The sequence below is a fragment of the Schistocerca serialis genome, chromosome 7 (genome assembly GCF_023864345.2).
Source record: "Schistocerca serialis cubense isolate TAMUIC-IGC-003099 chromosome 7, iqSchSeri2.2, whole genome shotgun sequence".
NCBI classification, from domain to species: domain Eukaryota; kingdom Metazoa; phylum Arthropoda; class Insecta; order Orthoptera; family Acrididae; genus Schistocerca; species Schistocerca serialis.
The window spans coordinates 521,349,954-521,371,776 of record NC_064644.1 but is presented as its reverse complement, the minus strand read 5'-3'; the positions used below and the strand labels follow the sequence as shown (position 1 = coordinate 521,371,776).

The following is a 21,823-nucleotide window of genomic DNA, read 5'->3' as shown; positions in this document are numbered from 1 at the left end:
AGTGGTTGCATGGAATTTCATGATCACCAACATCACCAAGGCAATAACAGGAGTGGACTTCCTGGCAAATTACAACCTCCTACCTGGCATTGCCAACACATGCCTGGTCAACCAAACCACTGGACTGACAGTTGCAGGATTCGGCTGCCACGCAACCATCTAATCCACCAAGCTGATTGAAACAGCAGACAGCGAGTATGCCATCTTACTTTGGGATTTTCTAGTGCTGACAAAACCTCTAGGTATGCCTAAGGTAGTGAAGCATAACACAGTGTAATATTTGAAGACCACCGAGGGGCTGCAATTATTCTGTAGATCTTGACAGTTAGCCCTGGATCGGTTAGCTATTGCCAAGGTCGAGTTTGACAGTATGATTCAAGAGGGTATCATGCAACCATCCAGTAGCCCTTGGTCATCACCTTTACATCTCATGCCTAAGAAGTGCGGTGCGTGGCGTCCGTGCAGGGACAATAGAGCACTTAACACCCTTACACTGTCCAATCGTTACCCAGTTACATTGCTCCACAATTATAACTATGCTCCGAGTGGTGCCCATCTGTACAGTGTGTTGAACTGTGTGATGGCATATATGCAGATACCCATCACCAAAAAAGACACCCTGAAGATGGCCATAATTATGCCATTCATGACTTTCAGCCCCAGAAACGCTGCACAGACATGACAGAAATTTATTGACTCTGTGTTGCAAGGTCTGCCATTCTGTTTTGCCTACCTTGAAAACATATTGGTATTTTCTGTCTTGCCAGAAGAACATCGCCAGCATCTTATACAAGTTTTTAAATGGCGAGACGAATATGGTATCATTCTGAACACAGAAAAATGTATTTTGGTCAACCACAAGTAGATTTCCCTGGCCACCAAATCTCTCTGTCTGGCTCACTACCATTACCTGACAAAGTGGAAGCCATACTACAGATCTCACGGCCACCCACAATGAAGGAGCTGTGACGATTTTTGAGGATGTGTAATTTTTGTGGCAGACATTTACCTCACGCACCAGATTTTCAGGAACCCCTTACATCTGTGCTGGCAGGTCCAAAAGGCAAAGGGAATGCAAGAATACAGTGGACGGGCACATGACAACTGCATTTGAACTGGCTAAACAAGCAATAGCAGACACTGCATTGTTGGCACATCCTGAGCCAAGTGCACCATTGGTTATAGATGCAAGCCAGACAGCTGTGGGTGCAGTGTTGCAACAATACAACAATGATGTGTGGCAACCTCTAGCTTTACTTTCAAAGGAACTGTCACAGTCTCAATGTAAGTGGAGCGCCTATGAGTGAGAACTATTAGTGATATATGAGGCAATCAAATACTTCTGTCCTCAGCTGGAGGCCTGTGAGTTCACCATATCCACATATCATAAGCCGCTGACATATGGCTTTCAACAGAACAATATTAATTGTTCAGCAAGAGCAGCACAACCAATTATTGTACATCATGCAGTTCAGCACAAACATCCAGCATGAATCTGAGATCAAGAAAGTAGTAGCAGATTGTCTCTCCTGTGTCAGCAGCATCTCCACCATTGAGTACATGGAACTCACAGAAGCACAACTTACAGACCCGGAACTACAATAGCTGTTTCAGGAAGAAAAAGTCTGCATTGGATCTGCAGCCAACATTCCTGGCACAGGCATCAAGTCATACTGTGATGTGGCCGCAGCCAAACCGTGACTGTTTTTTACCCACAAAATTCAGGAAAAATGCTTTTACGTCTTTGAATAAACTGTGCCATCCTGGAGCATGAACTACAATATACCTAATCTCAGATTGGTTTGTGTGACCAGGGATGAAGAAAGACTGTCACGAGTGGACCCGATGTTGTATACAGTGTCAGCATAATAAGGTTGGCCAGCACATGCACACACCTATTGTAAACATTCCTGAAGCCACAACCCATTTTACGCATTTACATATCAACGTCATGGGACCATTTCCACCTTCAAATGTCCATCGATATTTGCTAACAATGATCAACCATTCACCTGTTGGCCAAAGTGGCCCCAGTGGACAATGTCTTGGCAGAACCTCGGTGTATGTCTTCATATTAAACTGGGCATCACAATTTGGCTGTCCTTTGCACATCACCACAGGTCTTGGTAAACAATTTGAATCTTCCTTGCTTGCAAAGCTAACAGCATTCTGTGGGATGAGCCACCACAACACAACCAGCTACCACCTGGCCAGTAACTGCATGGTATAGCATTGGGGCCACACTTTGAAAGCAGTCCTGAAGTGCCATGGTGCAGGATGAACAGAGGCTCTGCCGATGGTCCTGCTTGGCCTACGAAACTCATACAAGCCAGATATAGGCAGTTCCTCTGCAGAATTAGTGTATGGAGAGTTGTTACAACTGCCTGGCAGATTTGTAGACGTGACTCCACAGCCTGATATAAACCTGTCTACCTTCATCAGTCGCCTTCATCATCATGTCAGAAAAATCTGACCTCCACAACCATCTAGGCATGGAACTGTTGCCACCTTTGTACACAAAGACATCAGGACATGCACTCACCTTATGTTGTGAACTGATGGCATCAAACAGCCCTCCAGGCACCTTACACTGGGCCACATCAAATTATCACATATATAGGGGAGATATTCTTGTGAATGGAAAACGAGCCACTGTTACAATTGACAGCATCAAATCAGTCTACATCTTCAATGAGCCACCCCTCCACTGAGACTCAGCGAACACAGCTTTGCCAAAAACTTGGTCTGGCAACACCAGCTCCGGCACCATCACTGACAAGGACGTCAGCTCCAGGGGATCAGCATACCACAGCTCCAGGGGACCAGTGCACCATGAGGTCTGGTCGGTGTGTCCACTTCCCGGTGTGCTTCCTGGATGGAACTCCTCTCCAGCTGAGGGGACTGTTGTACCACAATTAGCAGTGCAATGCAGTGCAGTTTGGTTCATGAGTGCATCACCCTTGAGTCACACCACAAGTATTTTATTTTGCGTGGATAAATTAGTTCCACACCAGCCGTCAGGAGTGCTGTGTTGTGTCCATTATCCATGCCATTTATTCTTAGCATATAGTTTTTTCATGTTCTTATTTTCTCCATGTTAATTCTAAAGAACCTTTTTTTTATAATTAGTTATTTAGTAACCAGTCAATAAGTCACTTATTTGTTTTTGCATGAGTCTTGCCTTGATGTATATTGTGTCTAAAAGATGTCCTGTATTAATTGCCAAATGAATGAATAAAGATCTTGTCATCCCAGCATTCGAGATATCATTGTGCATTATTTATCACAAACTAGCAGACTAACCAGTCAGATGGGCCAGAACCTAGCCCTCTGGCCAAACATATAATGCGAAAATTATGTATGTAGGAAACTTTTAACTAATTATTTATTACAACTTAGTATGACTGTAGTCAGGACTTGAGGTCACTTAAATCTTATTTCTCATACTTTTATATGGAGTAGTATGCTTCGTTCTTGAACCACTCAGCTAGAACATTTTTAAATGTATTGTAGGGAACAAACTGGGCAACTTTTAGGAGCCTATTAAAAAATCTGTGGCCTAGTCATTTGTGACTGTTGTGAAAGCTAGCCTAATGTAGGGTACATCAATCAATTGTCAAGTTCTTGTGTTATGTTCATGTAGAGACATCTTAAGGTTAAAATTATTTAAATTCTCTTTAACACTGATAAGGCAACTACACATAAGGAGGCTTGGGACTGTCATAATATTGAGCTCTCGGATGTGACCTTTACAAGATTCTCTTGGAGTCAGGGCTGTTATACATTTGATAGCTTCCCCCCCCCCTCCTCCCCCTCCCCACTTGAATACAGTTCTTGAGCTGGGGCAATTACCCCATAGAAGAGTTCCATAGGGAAGATGGGAGATGAAAAATGCAAAATATGCATATACTAGTAGTGTTTTTGCTTATATTAGTCCTCAGTTTCTACAGCAAATAAATCATTTGAGAAAGTTTTGAGTGCAATTTTTGTGTATGATTCACACAAAATCTTCAGTTTTATTGTTATTAACTTGTAAATAATTTGCCTGGGACATGTTGGTGCATCAGCCCACTGCTACATGTAGATTATGTTACAAATCCTCTTGATTATCAACTTGCATGATTTGAGTTGTATCATCTGCCATACACATCAAAAATGAGGGTAAGTCATTTATAATATATACAATGAACAGGAACTGACCCGTGGAGTACTGAGCCCTGTAGAACACCTTTTGTAATGAATAATGAGTCTGACCTTTGGTTGTTTATGGTTACCACCTTCTTTTTGTTGCTTATGTGTGACTCAATTAGGAGAAGAGCATTCTCTCCAACTCTGTAGTATTGGAGCTTTTTGATAAGTATACTATGCAAGACAGTGTCAAAAACTTTCCTCAAATCTAGAGGAGCTGCACAGGTTGTTTTCATAGTGTCAAAAGAATCATATATTTTTGTGATAATAGTCTCAGCTGCTTTGATAGTGGAGAAATGGGGTCTGAAACCATATTGTGAGTAGATAAGCAGATTATTTTGCCCTAAGTGCTGGTTTATCTGTTCATGCATATAATATTCTACAATTTTTTACATGATTGGCATGAGTGAGATGGGATGCTACTTATCAGGAGACACTTTGTCATGTTTCTTATGGATAGGTGTTACAATAGAAATTTTTAGGCAATCTAGGAAGATTCCTCCATGTAGCATTTGGCTGATGATTTTGTTTAGCAACAGTAGAATTTATTTCTTTACATTTTTTATTAGATGATTTGAAAGTCAATAGCAGTATTCTGCCTTCAAGTTGCTAAGTCTGGCAATTGCTTTGCCAATGAGCCTATAGGATACATGAGTCCAGCAGTAGTTATGTTGCTTGCTATCTAGAACTGAAAGCAAAACTACAGCTTTATAAGCATCTTCAGTAAGATTTTTATTTGAGCCACGACTGATAAAGAGTGCATCTAAAGTGTTTGGTTCAGTTGGAATGATGTATTTATTTTCATAGTTTATCTCTGTTTTGATGACTTTCCACACTGCTTTACACTTATTTGTTGAATTGAGTATGTATCTGTCATTTGCTTTCCTCTTGGCTGCCCTAATTTATGATCTATACACTCTTGTCACAGCTGTATAAGCTCCTTTCTCAGCTTGATCCTATTGCAATTTGTCATGGTGCACCATCATTTCTTCCCTAAGTTTCTTGACTGTACAGGTAGCCATGGAGGGGTACCTGTGGAGATACTATAAAAACCTGTGATTCCTGAGAAAGGATAGCAGCTTTTTTAATAGCTGCAGGAGACAGATTGGATGATCTAGTGGTATGCCCTTGTAACATTAAGCAACATGCTCTTACTGTGCTGGTACTGAGCACAGCTGAAAGCAAGGGGGAACTAGAGCCTTTATTTTTCCCCGGGTTAAACACCACTACCTTATGTCTCTTCTGTAAAATATTCCAGAGGTAAAATAGTCCCTGACTTGGATCTCTAGACATAGTCAGGATGGATATGAAAGCCCAGGCCCACCACTGTGATCTATGTACACCATTTTTCTTCATAGATGATAAGGAGACAGAAAGAATGTATGACGAGCTAAAATAATCATTCAGATAATTAAGTATGATAAAAATATAATTTGTTTAGGAGAACTGAAATTCAATAAGAGGAAAAAAAGAGAAGGGAAAATGGTAGGAGAACATTGTCTGGGAGTAAGAAATGAATGAGGAGCCACCTGGTAGAACATAGCACAGAGAATCATTGCTGACATTTGGTTTAAGATCCATGAAAGAAGCCTGTATACATGGAAGAGATATGGAGTCACTGGAAGGTTTCAAACTGATTATATAATGGTGAAACACAGATTTTGAAGTGGAAAACATTTCCAGGGGCAGATGTGAATGCTGACCATAATTCACTGGTCATGTACTGCAAATGGCAACTGAGGAAATTGTAAGAAGGTAGAAAATTTTGAATTTTGGATAAGCTGAAAGAAACAGATGTTGTTGGCAGTTCCAGAGGGAGCATTAGGCAATGACTGACTGAAACAAAGGAAGGATACACAATAGGAGACAAATGATCAGAGAAATGAAATAGTGAAGGAGACTAGTCTCAAATAGCTAAAAAGCCAAAGCCTAGAAGAAATCCTCAAGATAACACAGGAAATACTGAGTTTAACTGAAAAAGAGAAAATATAAAAATTAAGCAGGTGAAAGAAATATCAAAGTTTAAAAATGAGACTGACAGAAAATGCAAAATACCCAAGCATGAATGGCAAGAGGACAAAGACAAATGTAAGTCAGCAGAAGCACATACATCTAGAGTCAAGTTAAGTGCTGCCTAAAGAAGAATTGAAGAAAAGAGAAGAGTGTGAATATCAATAGGATAGGTGACAAGTCAGAGTCAGTACTAAGCAAGGAAGGGAAAGGCTGAAAGACCAAAGTGAAAACAAGATTGCTGGAGCAAACAACATTCCATCAGAACTATTGAAAGCCCTTGGAGAGCCAGCCATGACAAAACTCTTCCACATAGTGTATGTTGTTTGAGACATTTGAGATACCCTCAGACTTCAAGAATAATGTAATAACTCAAACTCCAAAAAGGCAGATGCTGACAGGTATCAATACTAACTCTCCCTCACTTTAATAAGTAATGGTTTTGAAATACTGACAAAAAATTTATTACAGAAGAATGAAATTACTGGCAGAAGTTGACCTCAGGGACAAGCAGTATGGGTTCAGGAGAAATGTAGGAACACAGAAGGTGACATTAAGCCTATGATTTATCTTCAAAGATTTATCAATGTTAACTGGGCTGCACTCTCCAACATTATGAAGGTATTGTGAAAAAATACAGGGAGTGAAAGGGTATTTACAACTTGAACAGAAACTAGACAACAGTTATTCAAGAGGCATGAAAGTGGTTGAGATGGAGTGCAACAGGGTTGTACATTATCCACAACATTCTCCAGTCTGTAAATTGCACAAGCAGTAAAGAAAAGTAAGGAGAAATTTGGAAAAGGAATTAAAGTTAAGGGAGAAGAAGTAAAAACTTTGAGGTTTGTCAAAGATATTGCAATTCTGCCAGAGTTAGCATAAGACTTGGATGAGCACTCAAACAAAATGGGTAGTGTCTTGTAGAGAGTTGGCCACAACAGGCAGAAGATATGTTCTGTTGGTGCTGCACATTTTAGTGTAACTCATGTTACAGAGTCCTTCTTCAGAAAGCCATTGTAGCAGTGTGTACAGAAACAGCTAAGTGAAAAATCCATGAAATACACACATTTATTTATATATGAAAGCTGAATTCAGTAAGTTCCTTTGTGTGAGACAGCATGTACAAGATTCATGTGGTGATTTCAAGTTTTAGATTTGCATATTTATGTTCATGTCACTTCTGCACAATATTTCATTGAGTTTATCAACACCTGTTTGTGTTGTAAAATATATTGAAATTTTGAACATTTCCAAGTGCTGCAATAAACTCACACTGCTTTCATCAATTTTAGGCTCACACTTAATTGTGCTCCTTTAAAATTTTTGAGAAGAGTAGGCCTATCATCATATCAAACAACAATTCTCTAATGTCATTGTATAACTACTTTAGAAAAATATTATTTTTGAAAATTTGTGACCACTTACAAAACTTACTGGTACAAGTGTTTTGGATGCATAACTTGTTTCATAGGAAATTAGTATTTGTGGCTCACAGTTACTGCCAAAGAATACATCATTCCCAAATTTCATTGTATATCAACACATATAAAAGTACATTTTTGAGAACTTTCAGAAGCTACCATTTTCTTTGCATAATCTACAAGTAATTTCTAGTAAACCAGTGTTTATGATTTAGTTACAGGAGCAGATATTCTAATTAACATATTCTGTAGCAACTAGCTTTCCCTCAAAGAGGTGAGACCCTATAATTTATAACAATGACAATTAACCTCAAAACATTTTAGGAAACTAGTAATTTATACCACAGGTTTTTGTGTTGCCTTAATAGAAATCTTGTTTTATGTATTTGCTATAATTATTATAGGGAATTAGCCACATTTTAGCTCAAAAGATTAAAAGATAATCAGAGGGCTTAATTTACAATTATTTGTTCACTACCCTGTAATACGTTGCACCAGCCAAAATGCAGCCCCGCTGTTCTCAAACATGAGATAAGTTGGTTCATGTTCATAATCAGCTGGAAATCACATGGACTACTGTCAAACAATTGGCAGCTGTCGCAAATTGTTGTGTTGAAACAGCTCCTGAGAGTTGTGTATGTGTGATACCATTACCAGAGGTATGTCAAGTACCATCCTCTCCTGTCGAGCTGGTCTTCTCTGCAGAAAGTATAGGAGCTGTTGTTACTCATCCACTTGACTGCAAGTGCATGTTAATAGTAGATCTAGGCATTCTGTACAGGGTGGAAGGGGACCAGGGGGATTCAGGGTGTTAAATGATCCCCATTATCCAACAAATTTGAGATGTTGTCTTTCACTGAAACTGAAACTGAGCCAGTTTTGGAGGAACCTGTTCTGCTTGGTGTCAAGAGCAGACAAATGCAAGAGAGTCTATTAATCATCAGCAATTCAAACATATGGCAAATGATTGTGCTCCTTAGGGAAATGGCAGCAAGGAACAGGAAAGGACATCAGGTCACTCAGTATGTATGCCTGGAGGCTGCATTCAACATGTTGAAGAGACTATTCCAGCAGCCATTGAGAGAACAAAGTGCAACCAAGCTCTAGACGGTGGTGCACATTGGAACAAATAACACCTGTCATCTTGGCTCTGAGGTCATACTTGTGTCATTCCAGTGACTGGCAGAGAAAGCTGAGAAGACCAGTATTGTGGATGGAGTTTCAATGAAGCTCACAATCTTCAGTGTTATCCCTAGAACTGATCATGAACCCTTGGTTCTGAGCCAAGTGGAAGGACTTAACCAGAGACTTCAAAGTTCTGTGAAAAGCTGGGCTGTGACTCCCTGGACTTGCACCGTAGTGTTGAGATCTGTAAGGTCCATCTAAAGGGGTCAGGGGTGCAATAGATGTCTAAGGCTGATACTCATGTAGCTGACAGTGTGTGGGGTGCACACAAGGGTTTCTTAGATAAGGTGACTTTCCATCCAATACGGATAATGATAGCAGTAGGAAACCCAAAGTAACAGTGTAAGATCAAAAGAAATGCCTCCCACAGGTGAGAGTATTAAAATCCTAATGGTTAACTGCTAAAGCATTTGCAAGAAAGTGTCAGAGTTTGAAGCACTCCTGAAAGGCAGTGAAGCTCACATAATATTAGGTACAGAAAGCTGGTTCAAACGTGATAATGATAGCAGTGGCAATTCTTGGGGAAATTTTGAGGGTATATTGAAAGGATAGACAAATGGGAAATGGAAGTGGTGTATTTGTCACAGTAGATGAGAAACTCAAATCCACCAAGATAACAATTCACTGCATGTTAGACTGTTTGGGCAAGAATCAGTATCAGGTTTGAGCATAAAATGATAATCTATCTTTCCATCACCCAACAGATGCATTTCCTAAGGTAACCAAAAACTTTAGAGGAAACCTCAGTTCACTTGCATGTAAGTTCCTCAATCATACTCTAATCATTGTCTGAGACTTTGATCATCCAGCAATTAGTTTGGAAATTACAGTTTTGTTAGCGGTGGAAATGATAATACATCCTGTGAAACATTAATAAATATCTTTTCTGAAAACTGCCTAGAACAGACAGTTATGTACTCCACTACTGATGAAAATATATTGTATTTAATGGTAAACAAGAGATCTGACCTCTTTGAGGGTGCCCACAGTGAAACTGGTATCAGTGACTATGATGCAAATGTGACAATAATGATTATCAAAATACAAAGGGCAACAACAACTAGCAGAAAGATGTTCAATAAACTACACAAAAATCCAGTGTCATACCTCAATAAGGAACTTGAAGCTTTCGGCATAGGGCATGAGAATGTAGAGGAACTATGGCTCAAGTTTAAAAGAATAGTTGACCATGCACTACATAGATATGTACCCAGTAGAACAGTTAATAATGGGAGGGAACCTCCATAGTATGCAGTCACTTTAAAGAAACATCTAAAGAAAGAGAGATTATCTCAAAATTGGTGTAAAACAAAGTGTAGAGTTGTAGATAGAGAGATAACCAATGAAATGCATTTAGCTGTCAGCAGATCAATGTGTGATGCCTTCAGTAATTACTGTAGCACAATATTGTCAAATGATATTTCACAGAATACAAAGAAATTTGGGTCATATGTAAAGGCTGTTAGTGGCACCTAAGTTAATATTCAGTCCCTAGCAACTGAGACAGGAACTGAAATTTAGGGTGGCAAAGCAAAAGCTGAAATGCTTAACTCCATTTTCAGATGTTCCTTTAAAAAGGAAAACCCAAGAGAATTGCCTCAATTTAATCCTTGTAACACTGAAAAGATGAATGAAATAAGTATTAGTGTCAGTGGCTTTGAGAAACAGTAGAAATCATTACAACTGAACAAAGCTCCAGAGTCTGATGGAATCCCTGTCAGATTCTACACTGAATTTGCAGCTGAATTGGCCCCTCTTCTAACTACAACCTACTGCAGATCCCCCAGAAGAAAAAACTGCACCCTGTTCTTGGGGGGAAAAATCACAGATTACATCCCATCTACAAGAAGGTTAGTAGAAATGATCCATAAAACGACCATGCAATATCCTTGACACTCATTTCTTTTAGACCTGAGCCCAAACATAATGAGGTATCTCAAACAGAATGACCTCCACAATGCCAACCATCATGGATTCAGAAAACATTGATCATGTGAAACCCAACTTGCACTTTTCTCACATGACCTATAGAAAGCTTTTGATCAAGGCAGTCAAGTAGATGCAGTCTTTCTTGATTTCCAAACAGCATTTGACTCGGTACCACACCTATGCTTATTGTCCAAAGTATGATCATATGGGATATCAAGTGAAATTTTTGACTGGATTGAGGACTGTCCGACAGCAAGGGTGCAGCATGTTGTCTTGGACAGAGAGTCATTGTCAGATATAGAAGTAACCTCAGGGGTGCCCCAGGGAAGTGTGATGAGGCTGTCCATGTTGTATTTTAATGACCTTGAAGTCAATATTAATAGTAACCTCATACATTTTGCAGATGATGCACCTATCTGTAATGAAGAGTTATCTGAAAGAATCTACATAAATATTCAGTCAGACCTTGCTAAGATATCAAAGTGGTGCAAAGTTTGGCAGCTCACTTAAATGTACAGAAATTTAAAATTGTGCACTTTACAAAATGAAAAAAATGTAGTGTCCTGCAGCTTGGAATGAATTGGCCAACTCATACAAATAACTGGTTGTAACATTTTGTAGAGCTATGAAATTGAATGATCACATAGGCTCGATTGTGGGTAACATAGACGGGGAGACCCCAGTTTATTGGTGGAATGCTGGGGAAGAACTATGTGTCTTCAAAGAAGATTGCTTACAAATCACTCATGTGAACAGGTCTAGAATTTTGCTCAAGAACCAGCTTTAAATTATGAAATGATGACACTATCAGTATGCTACAACCCCCTATGTATCACTCACATGGGGATTGTGAGGAAAGATTAGAATAAATCTGCACGACAGAGGCATTCCAGCAATCATTCTTCCTGCACTCCATACATGAGCAGACCGGGAAGAAATTCTAATGACTGATACAATGGGACATACCCTCTGCCACGCATCTCATGGTGGTTAGTAAAGTATAGATGTTGATACAGATGTAGAGATTATAAGATGAACATTGACAAAGGTAAAACAAGCATGGTACAATGCAGTCAAATTGAATCAGTTGATTGTGAAGTAATTGGACATTAAAATAAAGTAATTGAGACATTAAAAGCTGTCTATGAGTTTAGCTATTTGGCCAGTAAAGTAAGTGACCATGGCCAAAGAAGAAAAGATATAAAATGCAGACTGGTAAGAGCAAAAAAAGCATTTCTGAACAAATGAAATTGTTAGCATATATGCACATCAAAAAAGGTTTTGCATCAACATAAACATCATTTCCACCCTTTTTATTGCTCACGAAAACCACACATTGCATGTTGTACCACCATACTGGGAGACCTTCAGAGGTTCTGGTTCAGATTGTTGTACACACCAGTACCTCTAATACCCAATAGCATGTCCTCTTGAATTGATGCATGCCTGTATTCATCATGGCATACTACCCAAAAGTCCATGAAGGCACTGTTGGTCCACATTGTCCCAATCCTCAACAGCAATTTGGCGTAGATCCCCCAGAGTGGTTGGTGGGTCACATCATCCATAAACAGCTCTTATCAATCTATCCCAGGCATGTCGATAGGGTTTGTATATGGAGAACATGCTGGCCACTCTAGTCAAGTGATGTCATTATCCTGAAAGAAGTCATTCACAAGATGTGCACGATGGGGGCATCAATTGTCATCCATGAAGACAAATGCCTCGCCACTATCGGTTGGAGGATGGCATTCATGTATCATAGAGCTGTCATGGTGCCTTCCATGACCACCAGTAGTGTACATTGACCCCATGTATTGCCACCCTAAAATAGCAGGGAACCTCCATCATGCTGCACTCGCTGGACAGTGTGTCTAAGGCATTCAGCATGACTGGGTTGCCTCGAAATACGTCTCTGACAATTGTCGGGTTGAGGGCATATGCAACACTCATCAGTGAAGAGAACATGATGCCAATCATGAGCGGTCCATTTGGCATGTTGTTGGGCCCATCTGTAGCGTGCTGCATGATGTTGTGGTTGCAAAGATGGACCTTGCCATGGATTTCGAGAGTGAAGTTGCACATCATGCAGCCTATTACACACAGTTTGAGTCATAACATGACATCCTATGGCTGCGTGAAAAGAATTATTCAACATGGTGGCATTGCTGTCATATTTCCTCTGAGCCATAATCCATACATAGTCGTCATCCACTGCAGTAGTAGCTGTTAGGTGGCCTGAGCGAGATATGTCATCGACAGTTCTTGTCTCTCTGTATCTCCTCCATGTCCAAACAACATTGCTTTGGTTCACTCTGAGATGCCTGGACACTTCCCTTGTTGAGAGCCCTTCCTGACACAAAGTAACAATGTGGACATGATTGAACTGCGGTATTGACCGTCTAGGCATGGCTAAACTACAAAAAACATGAGTCATGTACCTCCTTCCTGGTGGAATGATTGGAACTGATTGGCTGTTGGACCCCTCTGTCTAATAGGCACTGCTCATGCATGGTTGTTTACATCTTTGGGCAAGTTTAGTGTCATCTCTGAACAGTCAAAGTGACTGTGTCTGTGATACAATATCCACAGTCAACATCTATCTTTAGGAGCTCTGGGAACTGGTGTGATGCAAAACTTTTTTTGATGTGTTTATATTCAAATGTTAGGAGAACTTTTCTGGAGCTATATGTATGGAATGTAGCCTTGTACACAAGTGAAGCATGATCAATAAGCACTTTAGATAAGAAGAGAACTGAAGTTTTTGAAATCCAATGCTGAAAATCAGATGAGTAAATCAAATAACTAATGAGAAGACACTGAAGTGAATTGCAGAAAAAAGAAGTTCATGGCACAAGCTGACCAAAGGAAGGAATCAGTAGATAGAACACATCCCACAATAGTCAGTTCAGTAAAGGAATGAAATGTGGGAATAAAAACTGTACAAAGAGACCTAGACATGAACACATTAAGCAAGTTCAAATGGACAGTAGTTCCACAAGATAAAAATGACTGTATAGGATAGATTAACGTGCACGGCTGAATAAAACCAGTCTTCAGACTGAATATTACAACAAAAACAGAACTAGGAAGAAGAATTCCTTAAACACTCGCTGGAGTATGCAACATAATTTAAAAAGAGTATTCTGCACAAAGGAAAATTTTTTATTAAAAAATTACAAATTAGGATGAAACAGTTGAAATTAACAAGTTTAGAAAGGCATTAGAATGCTGACTGAAAGAAATAGCTTTCTACACTGTGGATGAATTTTTAAATACAAATGTAAGTGATGTATTAATTTAACTGTAAACGAAAAGCTTCTGTCCTTGTTATTCTTAAGCATTATTATTAATAGTATAACAAACTTCAGCCTACTGAACAATGGGAGGTTCAGGATGGAATAAGAATGATGTGAAAAGGATAGATTGATACTCACCACATTAAGGAGGTACTGAGTTGGAGATAGGCACTATGAAGAGAATACTAGAAACATATAAGATTTCACAGAACAAAACACCAACTCTCTCACACATGGCCATTGTCTCTGGAGACTAAGGTGTGACTGCCACTGTATTCAATATGAACATCAATTTTTTGGGTTGAGTGGTGCAGGTACAGTTGAGGTGTGGGATGCAGAAGGGGAGGGATAGCAGTGTACAGGTTAGGGATGGTGCTAGTGCTGTCGGTGTGTGTGTCCAGGGACATTGTGGAAACATGGCAGGGGAGATAGGGTTGCTAGATGTAGTATCATGAATCTGTGCTGAAGGTGAAGGGGAGGGAGGGGGGGGCAACAAGGGGGGAAGCAGCAGAGTGTAGGTAGGAATAATCTAGATAGCACAGGGAGTGAAGCAGTCATTAATGAGGAGCACGTTGTGTTGGTGGTATTTTCAGCATCTGGGTGGTCCATCTGCCCCTCCCCACAGTCTGGCAGTCGCCATTCATGTGGACAAACAGCTAATAAGGTATTGTGCCCCTGCAGAAAGGGGCTGCAGCTTAGTTGACAGAAGACATGGCCACTTTCACAGGTGGCCCTAACTTTGAAAGAGTAGGAGGTGCCTGTGACAGGTCTGGGGTAGGTGGTAAGGAGACAATGTATGGGGCAGACCTTGCATCTAGGTGTACTTCTGGGATATGAGCCATGGGGCAAGGGGTTTGGAGCAAGGGTGGAATAGGGACTGGCAAGGCTATATTGTGGGTTGGATGGGCAGTGGACTACCCATGTGGGAGACATGAGAAGGATAGTAGAGAGGTTATTTCTCATTTCAGAGACCTTTTAATTTTTCAGAAAGATATTTGGGCACTGAAGGAGGAGGAAAACTGGAAAATAAAAACAAAAGCAGACCTACAAACACTTTTTGGACATATGAATATTGTAGTGAAATTTAAGTAAGGAAGAATAATGTGGGCTGATGATGCACAGACAATGCCAGAAACAGGGAATGTTAAGAAAGTATTTATAGGTAAGCCTGAAGGGAGAAGGCAAAGAGGAAGAGCCAGGAAAAGATGGCCTGAAAATATGGAAGAGGATCTAAAAGCAATGAGAATCAGAGAGTGGAGAAGAAAAGCAATGGACAGAGATGAAAGGGCAGGTGATAAAGGAGGCCCAGTTTCTACAAGGGCTGTTGCACTGATCAATAAGTAAGTGAGCCCTATACTGCCCTATCACATCCCTGCATGCTCCCACTGGCAGAACCAGTATCTTCCCCCAACCCCAACCATGCTATAACTCCCTCTCCCCACCTCATGCCTCTTCCGTGACACCAGTACCCATCTAAATAGATTGCTGCTCTTGTCAGATTGTAATTGCAGTCAGGCCTAGGTGCCCAGAGACAGTGGTCATGTCATGCATGCATAAGTAATAGTAGTAGTAGTAGTAGTAGTAGTAGTAGTGTTAGTAGTGGTGGTTGTTACTGTATGAATGCATACGTGTTTTCTACTTTTGAAGAAGGACTTTGTCTGAAATATTTCTAGCATTCTTTTTCATCATGCCTATCTGCAACACTGTCTCATCTTTGCAGTGAGTAGCAATCTATCCTACCATATTTCTGAAAAAAATGAAAAGCATTAGACATATCATCAGACACAGTGCTACCATCATTAATATTTTTAAAGGAAAAGTGATAGGAAAGAAAGGAAGAGGAAGGCAGAGGAAGAAGTATATCGAAGGCGGCAGGATGTGACATTTACATGTAACTGAAATGAACAACCAATGATGAAAGAGAGTGGTTGCATTGACAATACATTAGCCTTTAGAATATGTATGAGTGCATGTATGTTTGTAAGTATGTATACATGTTGTCATGTGAACATATTCTGGGATAACTCATCTCTTAGGCTAACAGTATCATTGCACAAAATAAAGTAATTAAATTTATGTGTGGGGTTCACAAAACTATCTCACTAAGCATTTATTTAAGTGGTTGTTATTATTAACCTCAGACTCACATCTCATTTATTCACCTACAAAATTTCTCATCAGTTATTTACCTGAATTTGAGAGAAACACCAATATTCACCAATAGAGCACTAGAAGACAAAATGATCTGCATTATACATTAATAATCCTGGTTCTGGTACTAAAAGGAGTGATGTAAACAACTATGAAACTGTGACAATCTCTCCATGAAAATAAAGTGTGTGACGGATAGCAGATGTGTTTTCAAAAATAGAGTAAAGATGTTTCTTCTTGTAACTCATTCTATACAACAACGGAGTTCTTGACTATAAATAATAGTCATTATAACAGAAAAACAACTGTGAATGGTTAGCATGTAGATTTTTTAAAAATATGTTTTCTATATTTGTTCAGTTGGCACATCCCACATCATAGCGTTTATCATGAACATAATCTATGATATAACTAAATAAAATTATGATTTTTCTTTGTAAACACTAGATTTAAGTGAAGCCACTACTATCTAAGTATTGTACAGCACAAACATGTGGATAAAACATTTCTCTGCTTGTGAAGTAGTTACTCCTGATGAAATCCATATATAAAAAGTGGATACAGAGAAACAGATGACAGATATTTTGACTAAACTATTTTTGGCATTTAGATGTCAGACCTTACTCAATAACATCTGAATCTGGAACGTATTAAACAATGGAAATTCCAGGTTGGAATATCAACAATATTGGGCAAGGGATAGATTACTACTCCTTGTAAAGATCACCTGTTGAGTTGCAGACAGGTACAATGACGGAAGTTTGCTGCATTTGATTGGAAGGAAGCCATATTACATCCTCACATGAAGTTTAACATTTTGTATTTATGTAGTGAAGCCATAATTTGTAACAGGCTTTTTGTTGCACCTGCCTGCAGCTCAATGGGTTACCTTTATGGTGAGCAGCAATTTATTCCTGTAATGTATTAAACACATGAGGGTATGGATGCTTAAACACATTTATTTTGTTTAACAGCTGTAATATATTCACAGACTCTGTACATAATGTTTACTTTACATGTGTTGTCCACTTTGTACTCCCCAGCTGGCATTTTACCTTATATTCGTGTTATGCTGTGCCTTACAGAAATTGTGTTTAAATAAACAGTTAGGTGTTTATGAAAACCTCACATTCTCTGAGCAAATACCTTAATATATACAGGGTGTACATAAAGTCTGGGAACACTATCTTGAAGAGGATCCTGAAAGGTTTTTTTTTTTTTTTTTTTTTTTTTTTAAAAAAAGAAAGTTCAGGTGTGGATCGAGCTTTCTGTGTGTTGGAGTTTGACAAAAACAAGTGTGCTACAGCTGTTCAATGGATGTTTAGAACCAAGTACCATAAGAAGCCACCAACAAGGAAGGCCATTTACCACAGGCACAACAAATTCGTTATGACAGGTTGCTTGTGCCCAGCAAAGAGAAGTGGATGTCCCAGTGTGAGTGAAGTGAATGTGGAGCACATACGAGACACATTCATAAAGAAAACTTGTAATGAAAGTCATTTCAACACATGTAATAAGCAAATATAAGCTTTTATATTACATTCCTAGGTTATTAGTTGCAGCTGTTAAATTATTTATGATAGCAGATCAACTCACTGTCTTCCAGTGTCTTAGCCTCCTGTGGATATGAACTTCTATTTCCACCTGATGCCACAGATATCACACTCACATTATATTTAGAGATTGGCCATCCATAAGGAAATGTATATTCTGTGACATCTTCATCAAACACTGAGCTCCAGTAGTGATGTGATGGTGGCTGGCAATTGATTTCCTCTTCAGAAATATATTCCACAGTAACAACATAGTTCCACAGTTCTCCATTAACACAGGTAGGAGGATACCACACAACAGTAAATTCCCTGGGTAAAATATTTCTTATGGAAACATTAACTGGACTATCTGGAACTGAAAAATTTTATTTTTGTCAGATGTATCTTCAGTGTACCTCACAATGTTTATTAAATTCAATGTTTTTGTGACATCAAGTTAAAGAAATCTTTCTCATTTTTGTGATCTGAGACTTAGGTTACTACGTGAATCATACCCACACTCAACAATCTGTTGTTTCAGACAGCTACAGTATTCTATCAAAAAGTTAAAAGGCCATACAATGATCTGTAGGCTCCATTACCAATATTTCAACTACAAATCAATAGGTGAATTCTTCCAGCCACTTACTTTTTTAATAAAGTGTGATCTACCTACTTTAATTTTTTACAATTTCTAAGGGAAACAACACCCCTAGAGAAGACAACATCTGTCAGAACTATTGATGTCCTCAGGAGAGCCAGCCATGACTAAAACTATTCTGCCTGGTATGCAAGATATATGAAACAAGGGAAATATGCTAAGACTTCAAGAAGAATGTAATAATTTAATAATGCAGGAAAAGACAGATTGCTACTTACCATGAAGAAGACACATCAAGATGCAGACAGGCACAATTAAAAGACATTCACATACAGCTTTTGGCCACAGACTTTGTCGTAAAAGAGACACACATAAGTACCATTCACACACACAAGCAAGCATACCTCACATACACACGACCGCCAACTCCAGCATCTCAGGCTGGAAGGTTGGAGCTGGCGGTCGTGTGCACGCAAGGTGTGCTTGCTCATGCATGTGTGTGAACAGTGTATGCGTGTGTGTCTTTTACTAATAAAGGCCATGGCTGAAAGCTATATGTGAATGTTTTTTTTATTGTGCCTGTCTACAACTCAATATGTCTTCTTCATAGTAAGTAGCAATCTGTCTTTTCCTACATTGTTGATATAACTATCTGGAGCTTCCTTTGTTTGAGAATATAATAATTCCCATTCCAAGGAAAGTAGGTGTGGACAAGCATGAATAATTCCCATTCTAAGGAAAGCAGATGTGGACAAGCATGAATATTACTAAACTATCAGTTTAATAAATCACAGTAGCAAAATACTAACGTGAATTATTTACAGAAGAATGGGAAATCTGGTAAAAGATGACCTTGAGGAAGATCAGTTTGGATACAGAGAAATATAGGAATACACAAGGCAATATTGACCTTATGACATATCTTAGAAGGCAGGCTAAGGAAAGGAAAATCTATGTGTATAGCTTTAGTAGATTTGGGAAAAGCTTTTGACAACGTTAACCTGAATACACTCTTTGAAATTCTGAAGGTAGCAGGGCAAAATACAGGGAGTGAAATGTTATATACTATTTGTACAGAAAACAGACAACATTTATAAGTTGAGAGGCATGAAAGGGACGCAGTGGTTAAAAACAGAGTGAGATACAATTGCAGACTATTGCCAGTGTTAGTCAATCTGTAATTTGAGTAAGTAGTAAAGGAAACCAAAGAAAAATTTGGATAAGGAACTTTGAGGTTTGGTGATGACATGGTTGTTCTGTTAGAGACAGCAAAGAACTTGGAAGAGCAGTTGAATGGAATGAACGGTCCCTTGAATGGAAGATATAAGATGAACATTAACAAAAGGAAAAACAAAGATAATGGAATGTAGTCAAATTAAATCATATGATTCTGAGTGAATTAGATTAGGAAATGAGACACGAAAAGTAGTGGATGAGTTTTGATATTTGGGCAGCAAAATAAGTGATGGTTCCCAATGTATAGAAGATATAAAATGTAGAATGCCAATGGCAAAGAAAGTGGTTTTGAATAAAAGAAATTTGTTAACAAATATAATTTTAAGCAGTAGGAAGTCTGTACTGAAGATATTTGTCTGGAATGTAGCCTTGTACAGAAGTGAAATGTGGCGAATAAACAGTTCAGATGAGAATAAAATAGAAGCTTTTCAAATATGATGCTACAGAAGAATGCTGGAGGTTAGACTGGTAGATCAGGTAACCAATGAGAAGGTACTGAATAGAACTGGAAAGAAAGGAAATCTACGGCATAATCTGACAAAAAGAAGCCATAGATTGACAGGACACATTATGAGATGTCAAGGAATTGTCAATTTAGTATTGGAGGGAACTGTGAAAGATAAAAACTGAAGAGAGAGATCAAGGGATGAATATAGTAAGAAAGTTCAAAAGAATGTATGCCGCAGTAATTATTCAGGGATAAAGATGCTTCCTCGTGGTAGAGTAGTGTGGAGAACTGCATCAAACCAGTCTTAGGACTGAGGACCACAACAATAGCAAGATTGCATTTATTTTATGTAAATCCTGTTGGTTGTTCTTGGCAAGCTCAACCAGTAGCGGATTGTGTTAAATAATGGATTCAGATTGTAGTAACATTGTCTTTCATATATTTGGCTGTCACATGTGTGATTGTTTATGAGTGATCTTAATTAAATCAAATCTACTTTGAAGTATATTACTGAAAAGAAGCACAACAAAATTTTTACACTAACTGTTTGCAAGACAATAGCATGAAACTCTACAACCACTTTATGTTTTGGAATTATCACATAATTTCAGTTCCATCTTCATAATACTTTATTCTAAAGTTGTTATCATATTCATATGGATTGCACACTTATACTGTAAGCCCAAAACAAAAACATATTCTGAAGTATCACAAAAAATATTATAGTGAAAATTGCATTATAAGAGTATCACATGTATCTTTAATAAGCTGTATGACAAAAACATGTTGAAGTGTTATTTTTTTAGTCTTAGCATTAGATCAAGAGTGTACATTTTAAAATTTTGATGTAATAAAAGCCTCCACTGAAACATAGCAGAAAAAGGACAAAAAAGGAAGAAGAAAAAAACAAGGCACATGGAGCTTGGTAAGAAAGACAAGAAGAAGTGGATCGAGATGTAGCAAACTGGAATAGCTCTACTTGCACTGATGTCACCCCTAACGTAAATATTCCCATTTTTAATACCTAGTTTATACACTGTATTTACCTGTAATGTCAAGATTATTTTACCAAAGGTATTTTTCTGATCCATCTCTATAGTGTAAGTCACATGTAATTTATTACAGTGACATAAATATTCTGTATGCAAATATTTTACTCAAGGACATAGTCAAGATTTAAGATTCAATGAAACCAAATGCAATCAAAATTCCATGATTAATTTATCTAATTTTAAACTCCTATTTCTCTATGTTTCAAAGAATATTTTGTCACATTTCAAAATTTTGTAGCTTACAAAATATTATTCTCAAATTTTATTGTCATAAGAAACACACAATTATAAAACAGTAACATTTAATTCTTGGAAAATTTCATTATTACCTTTCTGTACATCTGAGTTTGATGTGCTGAAAATAGTACAGTATTACCTGGCAAACTTGTTCATAATATTGCACTCTAGAATGGTATACCAGGTGGATATGAAACAAATTTAAAGTTTTCCCTGGCTGGCGAGAGTGCCAGAGCTGAAGCCAAGGCAGACTAACACACAATATCAAGATCAAACGCAAAAAAGAAAAGACAGCCAATATTATGTGTAGCATGGACACACTACTGTGTTATCTGCCACACCCCACCTAAGCTGGATGACCAAACTGGCAGTGGAGAAGGAAGCAGAACATCAGTCTCTTGACCAAGCACAGTGAAGTAACAACACAGGTCATACACAAGAGTGGCTTTACAGCATGAAGTTGTTGCAGACATAATCAAACTGAATGACCAAAGTGAGGAGTTGGGGCACAACAGTGTGGTGTAGAGCACTAAC

General features: G+C 38.6%; 1 protein-coding gene across 2 annotated transcripts in view; it reads right to left on the bottom strand.

Moving 5' to 3' along the window:
* Positions 1 to 21,823, bottom strand: part of LOC126412247 (phosphatidylinositol phosphatase PTPRQ-like) — a 452,520-nt gene that overhangs the window by 229,131 nt on the left and 201,566 nt on the right. For both annotated transcript variants that reach the window (XM_050081743.1, XM_050081744.1), the window contains one exon: positions 17,780 to 18,091. In XM_050081743.1, coding sequence (XP_049937700.1) covers positions 17,780 to 18,091 — 312 coding nt within the window. The remainder of the gene's footprint in view (positions 1 to 17,779; positions 18,092 to 21,823) is intronic.